The sequence below is a fragment of the Prosopis cineraria genome, unplaced genomic scaffold (assembly GCF_029017545.1).
Source record: "Prosopis cineraria cultivar Desert tree isolate PC_DT_omini unplaced genomic scaffold, ASM2901754v1 PC2, whole genome shotgun sequence".
Lineage (NCBI taxonomy): Eukaryota > Viridiplantae > Streptophyta > Magnoliopsida > Fabales > Fabaceae > Prosopis > Prosopis cineraria.
In genome coordinates this window covers 7,337,049-7,346,455 of record NW_026555333.1, presented here as the reverse complement: position 1 = coordinate 7,346,455, position 9,407 = coordinate 7,337,049, and the positions used below count along the sequence as shown (strand labels likewise).

Genomic DNA, 9,407 nt, shown 5'->3' with positions numbered 1-9,407 from the left:
ACGTGACTCACTTCCAAGAGGCACCCTATGACATGACTCCCTTGTCATCTATTCACATGTTTTTGCAGAATTAGCCACCTATGTACGCTTTGATTACTTCTCTTTTATTAGTTTTCTTTTCTTTTCTTTTTACTTTTATTATTGTTCCAGCACTGTATCACTGACTCACAATCGTTGGAGTGTTTTTAGCCTAGAGTTCTATGCATGCTAAAGTGCTTGGATATGAGCCCAGGTCGTTATTTTTTACACACCACAACGTCCAGTTTAGATTCATACATGCATTAGTTGATAGAAGCAAATATTAAAACTACTAATAAAAGAGACAAGTTGACAACACAAATAAATAAGCAAACAATTAACCACCTAGGATTCGTTGAAGTGGTATGAGAATGGGACGACGTAGCCCTATTTCAGATACATGCTCCGATGTTGTCCTTGTGACCAATTTGTGTAGCATACCTCAATTAGGTGACCTAAACTCTCAACATCTCCTTTCGTCCACATTACACAATATGCTAGATGTTAATCCATTAACCCAAAATAAAACAATAAACTTTGATAATTTAACGTAAAAGAAAATCGAAGTCCAAGGCAAGGGCTTTAAATGTATAAAGCGTTCCCTTTTATTGTGAAAGCTAAATTGACCTTGGCCATCTTTCTCATGAGCAAATCGGCTTTTTCTCGAACTCCAACTGAACCCCTCACGGAGAGATCAGCCAGCACAGCAAAGAACTCGGAGAGCATGAGAGCCTCCTTGACATAGTCTTCACTATCATCGAAAAGTCGAATAAGGATATCGATTGCACCTTCCTTGCTAAGCAAGGACCTTCCTTTCAACACACTCAACATCCCCATGACTATTTGACCAGTGCTTTTCAAAGCACTGAGCCCTTCATCAAACCTAGTGAGGAGGCTTAAAACAGCAAGGGCAGTTCCAGCTAAGTCCTCACTACTAGTGCTTTGAACCGCCTGAAGCAATATAGGGATTGCCCCTGCTCGCACAGCCAAAGTGCAATTCCCATGAAAGTGAACAAGCTCAGCCAGACAACTTAAAAGATGATGGGCATCAGAGTCTAGAGAGCTTGACACAGCCTTAACCAACAACTGAACTGTGCCGGCGACTCCGAATTTGGCCTTGTTCTTGTCAAGCATTGCTAGACTGCAAATCAAGGAGGAGGTCAATTTGGAGGAGTCCGGGGAAGTCGGGCAGCCGATGCGAGAATTGAGGTGGTAAATGGTTTCCATATCGGCAAGGGATTGCTTCAGGTCAAAGTTCAAGGAAAGGTTGAAGAGGATTAATAAGGAGAGTGTTTGAATGATGGAGGAGGAAGCGTTTGTTAGAGAAGCCAACAAAGGGATAGCTCCATCGATTTGAGCAAGCAAGGTTCTGTTTTGAGGACTGACCCTGGTGATGGAAGCCAGCGTTTGAAGGGCTTTTTTCCGTGGCTTCAGGAGACTCTGCTCTGGCCAGGGACACACATTCTTTGATGATTTCCATAATACGAACTATAGACATCTCTATACGTTATGCACCCTAATGGTTTCAAGAGACTTTGTCCCAACTTTTTAGAAGTCAGGCAACCCAATTATGGATACAGGGACGCAGGCTCCAGGAGATAGCTTCAATGTTAGGGACAAGGCATTGGTATGAACTCCGCTCGATAGTTCCAAGTAATCTTTTCCTTCGTATTTGTCTCTTCTTGGCCGGGGGCGGGGAGCAATAGCGCGGCTCGGCACAAGACTAGAGGAAATTTATTGAGGGCAACATTGAATAATGTCAAAAGTAGTTTATTATCCACCAAACTCGTCGTTTATTAAGCACATCGGAAGAAATCTCTGTACTTCTTTCCTCCTCTTTTTTTTTTTTTTGGGGTCTTTGAACCACCTGCTCAGAGACTATTGCCAGCTTCCAATGACTTTAGAGGATATGGCATAGAGGCTTACTACGTACTTCGAAGATTTTTAATTGAGCCACTAGCTACTATTTGCGCGTAAATTCCGTTATTAAACGAATATTTAAGAAGCGCTTGCAACGAATCTTCAATGCATGCATCGGCCGCTAAATGTAAGTCGTAATTTGAAATCACCAACCCACCTAAGCCATTGTACATTAACTTCGTAATTAGAAATAATAAGATATATACTTCAAAATTAACTGCTACCAGATTCCAGATCAAAGAAATAGATGCATATTTTCTGGTTGGAAAATGTTAACCAGAACTAGTAAAAATCTAGCCAAAATTTGAAAATCCAGTTCAAGCATGTAATCACTACAACATAATATAACCTAGGTTCCCAAACTAGCTGCCTCAAGCAAAGACCTCTTACTCAAACCGCACCCTAAAGGGAGGAGTACCTGAACTTATTCTAGTAGATATCGTTCAAACTACGCATATAAATCAAGCCAATCAGGTGCAGATTATAAATTTAACCCTCCATCAAGGACCCTGAGGCCCACATGATCACCTTTCGTCTGAATATGGAGAACCATCGCCATATGAGACCAAGCCTTTCTTTCCGTCTGGGCTTTGGGAGGATGACCTTGATCTGTCTTTACTTGGCCTCTGAGGAGACTGTGATTCAACAGAAGACCTCGATTGTGATGCGCTGTGGCTTCGACTTCGAGAAGATGACCTGCGCTTCTCTATGCGAGGAGAAGCACGAGATCGATATGGCTCAACAGGGGAATGACTCCGAACTGGGCTTCGGCTTATGCTTCTGCTATAGCGACGACCACGATAGCGAGGGCTGCGAGATACTGAGGGAGTCCTACTTCTTCTGCTTCGGTACCTACACATAGAAGTTCATTTAATCATGTATTATTCAACGAAAAAAGATTGCTAGCATAGCTAATAACAATGGAGAAGCATAGGCACTAAAAATTCTCTGAAGTAAACCGACTCTGGAAACAATACGAAATGATCGCCTAGGAATTTTAGAAAGAAATATCCCAACAAATTCAATAAACATCATAGGGAAGGAATAAAAACCTGGGTGGAGTTCTTCCTCGAGGTGGGGGGCTTCTGTGACGCCTAGGGGAATACCTTCTGTGACTAGAATATCTGAGGACAGCATGTTGTGAGATTATTTTTTCAGCCAATATTGTGAGATAAGATCGTTTAGTCACATTCAACTCTCAACGCCACCTTACTATAATAACTAGCAAAAGAGTACTCAGTTTTACCTGTCCCGGTCGCTTCTTCCATTGTAACGATAAGACCTCACAGGAGATCGAGAAGGAGTTCGATATCTTCTTGCATAAGAGTACCTCTCACTAAAACCTCTTCCCCTTCTGATACGCTTTGGGGATACATCAGGAGAGATGCTCCTAGATAACCCCCGAGATGACCTTGGCCTTCGAACAGGACTGGGGCTCCTAGAATAGCTGCGACGATTCCCTCTGCTAGGAGCCCTCACAGGACTTCGGCTGACACCTCTCCTTGAGGGGACCCTGCCTGAGCTTCTGCTCAAGCTCCTTGCAGAAGATCTAACAGGACTCCTGCTTATACTCCTCCTTGAAACCCTTACAGGGCTTCTACTGACAGATCTTCGTAATGATATTCTAGGTGAACTCCTGCTTCGGCGGCTATGAGATGGGGATCTGACAGGACTCTCACTGACACTTCTACGTGAGCGAGTTCTCACAGGGCTCCTACTGACACTTCTACCTTTCCTACCCCTCACTGGGCTTCTGCTGATGCTTCTGCTTGGGCTTCTACTGTTGCTCCTGGCAGGGCTTCTGCTGAAACTCCTCCTGGATGGAGCTCGAGGGCTTCTACTACCACTAGGACTTCTGCTAATCTTCCTTTCTGGACTAGCACTTGGGCTCTTGCTCTCACTTCTCCTGGGACTAATACTCATACTCTTGCTCATAGCCCTCTTGGGACTCATGCTTCGATTCCTGCTCATTAACTTTCAATATAATACCAGATCTGGAAGAAATGATAAGCATAAAGAATAACTGAGGAGTGACAAGGGTGGAAAGTAGACCTAGATTTGCCTGGATTATCATCCATCACATCAGGCTGCCTCTCGTCACTTCTGTCAGATCTAGAGTCAGCTCCAATACCATTGCTATGTCGTTCTCCATTTTCTTTAAGGGATGCTTCCTCATTCTCTGGCACATCCACTTCGTCCCTCCTTTTATGATGCATGGGATGTACTTCTCTATCCCCAGCTAAAGGAGATTGAACTTCAGCTGCGAGATAGTAAATCAAAAAATTGAGGTAACTGTTAAAACAAATTCGCCAAAAGAATACAGATCAAAAGGGAATAGAGTAATGGAATACAATAGAATGAAATGGCCCCCTCACACATGCTTCCAGTTCTTTAGAGCTTCATTTAAAAGAGTGACTTTTTAACCAAAAAAACAAAACATGGACCAGATAAACAATTTACTCCGTTTAAAATCAATTAATGGTTAGTAGATTGAAAGTAAAAATAACATTACCAGAGAATGTAAAGTTAACGAGGAACGCAATACTGCATCAAGTAACAAAGAGCTTAATATAAGAACAAGCTCATATTTCAGGATTTTGCTTCGCTAACATGCAAACAAAGGTCAAATATGAAATGATTTATTGCGAATGTGAAATCTTTGGCAGAATGTACTCAACATAAATAATACCATTTTTCACAGAATAATCTCGTCGCTTTTGCTCCTTCCCTTGAACATCAAGACTTTCACCATCAGAGCTGCTGTCACTTTTGCTTTCACTATCTGAATCAGAAATACTGTCCGAATCCCTAAAAGAGCACAAATTTAGAACTTGAGAGGCATGAGAAATAACTTTGAAAGAGTATAACTTATCATCATATGGCAACACTGATAAGATCAATAAGTGCAGCAGACGAACAAATGGGTAAAGCCATGTTCATCTGGTTGAACAGCAAGCATGAGATGTGAGTAACCATTTCACAATAAAGACACAGCATAGACAAAAAGAACCCAGACTTGTGAGGGCACACTATCTAAGCAGGTATTATTTGTTCATCACAGCAAATGAGCAAACAACCATGACAAAGATGTCCAGAATCTGAGATCCATGTGTTTGTAACCAAAGGTTCGTCAATCTTAAGTTGTCAATACCTTCTAGATCTGCGCTTTGATTTTTTATCTCGTCTCCTTCTCCTCTTGTCACGACGCCTATCCCTCCTTTTTCGGCGTCTATGTTTGTCTTTCCTAGAAGATCTTTTTCTCTTTTTCCGCCTGTCATCACTGGAAGAACTTATGTAAGATGATGATGACAGATCCGAGTCGGAATCACTATCAGAGTCTGATGATTCCATGTCTGAATCCGAAGAACTCTCTGATTCAGATGAGTAGTATCTTTTTCTCCTTCTCCTTCTGTCTCTTGAAGATTTTTTGTGCTTTCCCTTCCGCCGTGCTTCATGATTATTGGTTTCAGAAGTCAATTTATTCATCTTCTTTCCATCTACAAACATAAAAACATGGAATCAATGGAACAAATACATCTACTGACATGCCCAGCCAAGCCAGAACCTTAGACTTAAAGGGAGGGACAAAGGGAGGGACACAGATCGTGTCACACTTTGGCATCTGATGTTGACTGTTGAGGATATAGCAAGCACATCTCTTGGATGATTTAATGCTTAATTATTTGAATAAAAAGAAAACGGCAAACATCAGTCTCACCTTCATTATATTCACCACAATTAATGATTTTAACAGTTACAGTTGGATGCCCTTCTTCATCACCCACATCTTCAATTTTCTTCAATATATTAAGTCCTTGAACAAGTTTCCCAAAGACCAAATGCTTCCTGCACAAGATTCCGCACAGCTGAAAAGGATCAACAAATCATACAAAGAGAACCAAGAGTTAAAAAATATAAGCAAACCTGTCAAGATGGTGATCAGCTTTCAATGTGACTATAAAATGAGAACCAAGAGTGTCACGATTAGCAATTGCCATTGACAGGAGACCTGGTGCATCATGCTTAAGCCTAGGTGACTCATCTGAAATAAATCGTAGGTAAAAAGCATAAAGACTTTTTTCATCAACATAAGTTAAAAAAGGACTTCACACATTTTGAGCTATATCTTTAGGAATACAAACTATTCTGACTTATTGCATCCTATACAACAAGAGTAAACAGTGTAACTCCATGATCCAGCATTTTCACCTGGGAAATTTGAGCCATATATGCTTTCTCCACCGGTACCTGCAATAAGAAAGAAAATGTGATGCAGAAATGCTACAGTAAAGATGACACCTAGGGATGAGAGAAATGATTGCCAGATTTGAAAATTGGACATATATAGAAAATCGAGGATTAAACTAGATGAAACTTGCCATTAACGTTGTGATTAAGAAGAACCACTTGGTTCACAGTACTTACTAAATATAATACAATACAGAACTGAATCTTCAAAGGAAAATTAAAATACAAATACAACAGTAGTTGACCTGAATTGAAGATTTAGTAAGCCTGCAATGATTCACATACATACCAACAGTAACAGCCAGTTCAACTGATGATTTCCCGACAGATACACTATTTAACCACTCAAATATATTTTAAGCGATAACGTTTTCTATTTAAGGGGAAAAAATTGATCAAATTAGAATCATCAATAGATTAAGGCTAAAGCCGATCCTATTGTTCACCCACTCATATCAAATGAAGACAAGAGGACGCAAAATCTACTTGGAATCAACATATTAATATAATATATATATATATATATATTTATATAATATAAAATCTACAACAAGCCACACTGTTCACATGACACAAGCCATGAAGTATAGCTCATTCCTCAAACTCTACATAGTGCATGGGAAATCATGTCTAGTTCTAATTATTTCTTCTCGTGATGACTCAAGATAATATGACAAGAAAAAATGATAACAGCCACCTATAACAATTGGCAAAAATAAAACAGGGGTTCAGAAAATAGCAATACCCAGAAACCATAAAAAAGTTAAAAAAGAATTGCTGTCAGACCCTAATAAATAAAGGCCAACTGTGTACTTGCATAGGAACTTAGTTGATTATGTTCCTACTCAATTTAGAAAAAAAGAAATTACCATTGCCACAGGAAACATGCAAATGGAACAAGGCTTGCAACTCGGACAACTGAATAACCAAATGATAAAAACATAAAAGAAAGTGACTAAATATATTGTATCAAATTACAAGCTTCAAAAATTAGAGAAGTTTGTCATCCCAAAGCCAATGCAATGATAGAATACATACCGTTTCGATTGACAAAATCACCTCCCTGCAAAAGGAAAACCAGCTATCAATACATGCTCAAAATAGCACATTGGATGCTAAGCAGGTTTGGACATCGCAAATCTTATTAGCTTTATAAGATGGACAACTTAGTAAGTACAACCTTAAAACTACATCACAAGAAAAGCAGTCGTGACCATCAGCCCTGTATCCTACAGCATAAACAAGGGTAATTGACTAAAGGAGGGACATCCACTACTAAGCCATGTTCAACCACAACATGATAGGTAGATCTACAATACTGAAGAACAATCTCCGATGTAGCAGGAAAAGGAGAAAAATAGCATACCTCCACAATGGAACCTTTTACAATGCGATGAAAGAAGGAGCCCTTGTAGTGCAGTGGCTTTCCCGTACTTGTACTGACTCCCTTTTCTCCTGAACAAAGAAAATATTAAATAAGAAAAGCGTCAAAGGGCATGTTCAATTTGTCAGACAGCAATTGTACAATGGAGGAGTTTACATTGGGGGAAAACAGATCAAATGATCACCTGTACATAGTGCACGGAAATTTTCTGCAGTCTTGGGAGCAATGTCATGGAATAGCTGAGAGGGCAAAAGAATTCATTAAGTTACATATCCACTCTCTCTCCGAGTCAAAGAAGTTGCAAAATTAAAAGAAGAAGACGAAGAAGACAGTCACTGTAATTCAAGCCGTATTAAAAAGAAAAAATGTACCTCAAAAACCATTCTTTCAACGGGGTCCCCATCTATAGAGACGTCCATAAAAACTAGGGGATTCTTCTTCTTTGCCATTGTCTTTTGCTTACAAATGAAAACTCAGGCCAACGTAACCACTAAAGTCAGTAAAGAAACGCTAATTAACTATTGGTATTAAGTAATATTTCATCAGAAGCAGGCATTGGTAGCGACACATATCATAATAAAGGAGCAGAACTTCCAAGTTCGACAATCAAAAATTTCCTAATAAGTAGTGCGCTCAATATTTTTATCATGTTAAAATCAACTCACAATTCAGTTATGCAAAACCATGCAGAAGAATATGCATCTGAGCTACAAATAATTCATAACAGTGAATGCTTCCAAACCAATCCCTTCTCAACCGTTGACAACGATGATGACATCGAAAAAGAATAACACTAGAGTTCACTTGAAATTAAATTTGAAGGGTCGAGAAATCAGGCCATCAGATCACCAGCGAATCACCAAATTCCACACCGAGCCAAACGCCAAGGAAAGCGCTTCTATAAATCACCTTTAACGGAATTAACAACACGAAATGTGTATCCATCAAATTAAGCTGCAAAACTTAAACCCTACATCAACACATTCGGGAAAAAGCCCAAACATGTTGCCTGATTAATCCGCCGAGATTGATATGAAACACTTCAGCATACACTCATCGATAGATGTAGACAATATTATCTAAAATCTGATATCACTTATGGAATAATAAAACTGAGGCGCGCCTAGATGGGTGAAAAGATAGATCAGTGTTAACTCTGAGTAGGTGAGAATTGCTAGACTTTTCCAAAATCCAACAGAACTAAGAGGAAAGCCGAAAGAAGCCGACCGTTCACCTGAGAAACGCAGAGCCACGAATCGCATTGAGTAGATGAGAAGCACGAAGAAGTGCGCCGGAAACCTAGGTTTGCATATAAAGGAGTCTAGCTGCTTCCCCAGGAACTTGAAGTTACCGGATTGTCCCTGGGCATGATGAAAGGGTGCAAATAGGTCCCAGGGGCAAGCCCCTTTGGGTCGAATCTTCGCTCAGTGTGGCCGCACCTAGGCCTGTTTGAAGTAATTTTTTTTATTATCAATTATATTATGACATGATAATGTTTGAAAATTATTTTATAAAATTAATTTTGATAAAATTAAAAATGTTTGAATAATTTTAATTAAAAAAAAGTTAAGTATGTAAATTATCATAAAGAATATTATCTTTTAAGTTTTAAAATGTAAATATTAATAAAGTTATACTCCTTTCATTAAAAAATATAAGGTATATTTTAAGGAGTTGGATGTTAAAAAATATAAGACATTTTTAATATTTCAAAATATAATCATTGTATTTTTTTAAAAATACCTCTAATGAATAAATCACTTTATGTTTATTTTAAAGTTAAACATCCTATTAATAGGAGTAAATATGAAAAGATAATGTTAATTTGAAAACAAGT

At 39.1% G+C, this 9,407-nt stretch overlaps 1 protein-coding gene across 2 annotated transcripts; it reads right to left on the bottom strand.

The window, feature by feature from the left end:
• Positions 1-2,166: 2,166 nt before the first annotated feature.
• On the bottom strand, positions 2,167-8,931 carry LOC129302331 (peptidyl-prolyl cis-trans isomerase CYP95). Of its 2 annotated transcripts, XM_054941128.1 has the most exons (15): positions 7,942-8,036; positions 7,755-7,809; positions 7,553-7,641; positions 7,367-7,415; positions 7,225-7,249; positions 7,056-7,104; positions 6,148-6,186; positions 5,863-5,980; positions 5,657-5,784; positions 5,090-5,435; positions 4,628-4,746; positions 3,991-4,198; positions 3,185-3,901; positions 2,991-3,062; positions 2,167-2,790 (listed from the first exon to the last, which is right to left on the bottom strand). In XM_054941128.1, exons 2-15 carry the CDS (start codon positions 7,760-7,762, stop codon positions 2,463-2,465), a joined length of 2,295 nt encoding a protein of 764 aa, XP_054797103.1. In that variant the 5' UTR covers positions 7,763-7,809; positions 7,942-8,036; the 3' UTR covers positions 2,167-2,462. The 2 variants fall into 2 exon arrangements, with proteins under 2 accessions (XP_054797103.1, XP_054797102.1); XM_054941127.1 differs by lacking the exons at positions 7,056-7,104; positions 7,367-7,415 and adding an exon at positions 8,805-8,931 and having other exon boundaries at positions 7,942-8,060.
• Between the last annotated feature and the right edge of the window lie 476 nt (positions 8,932-9,407).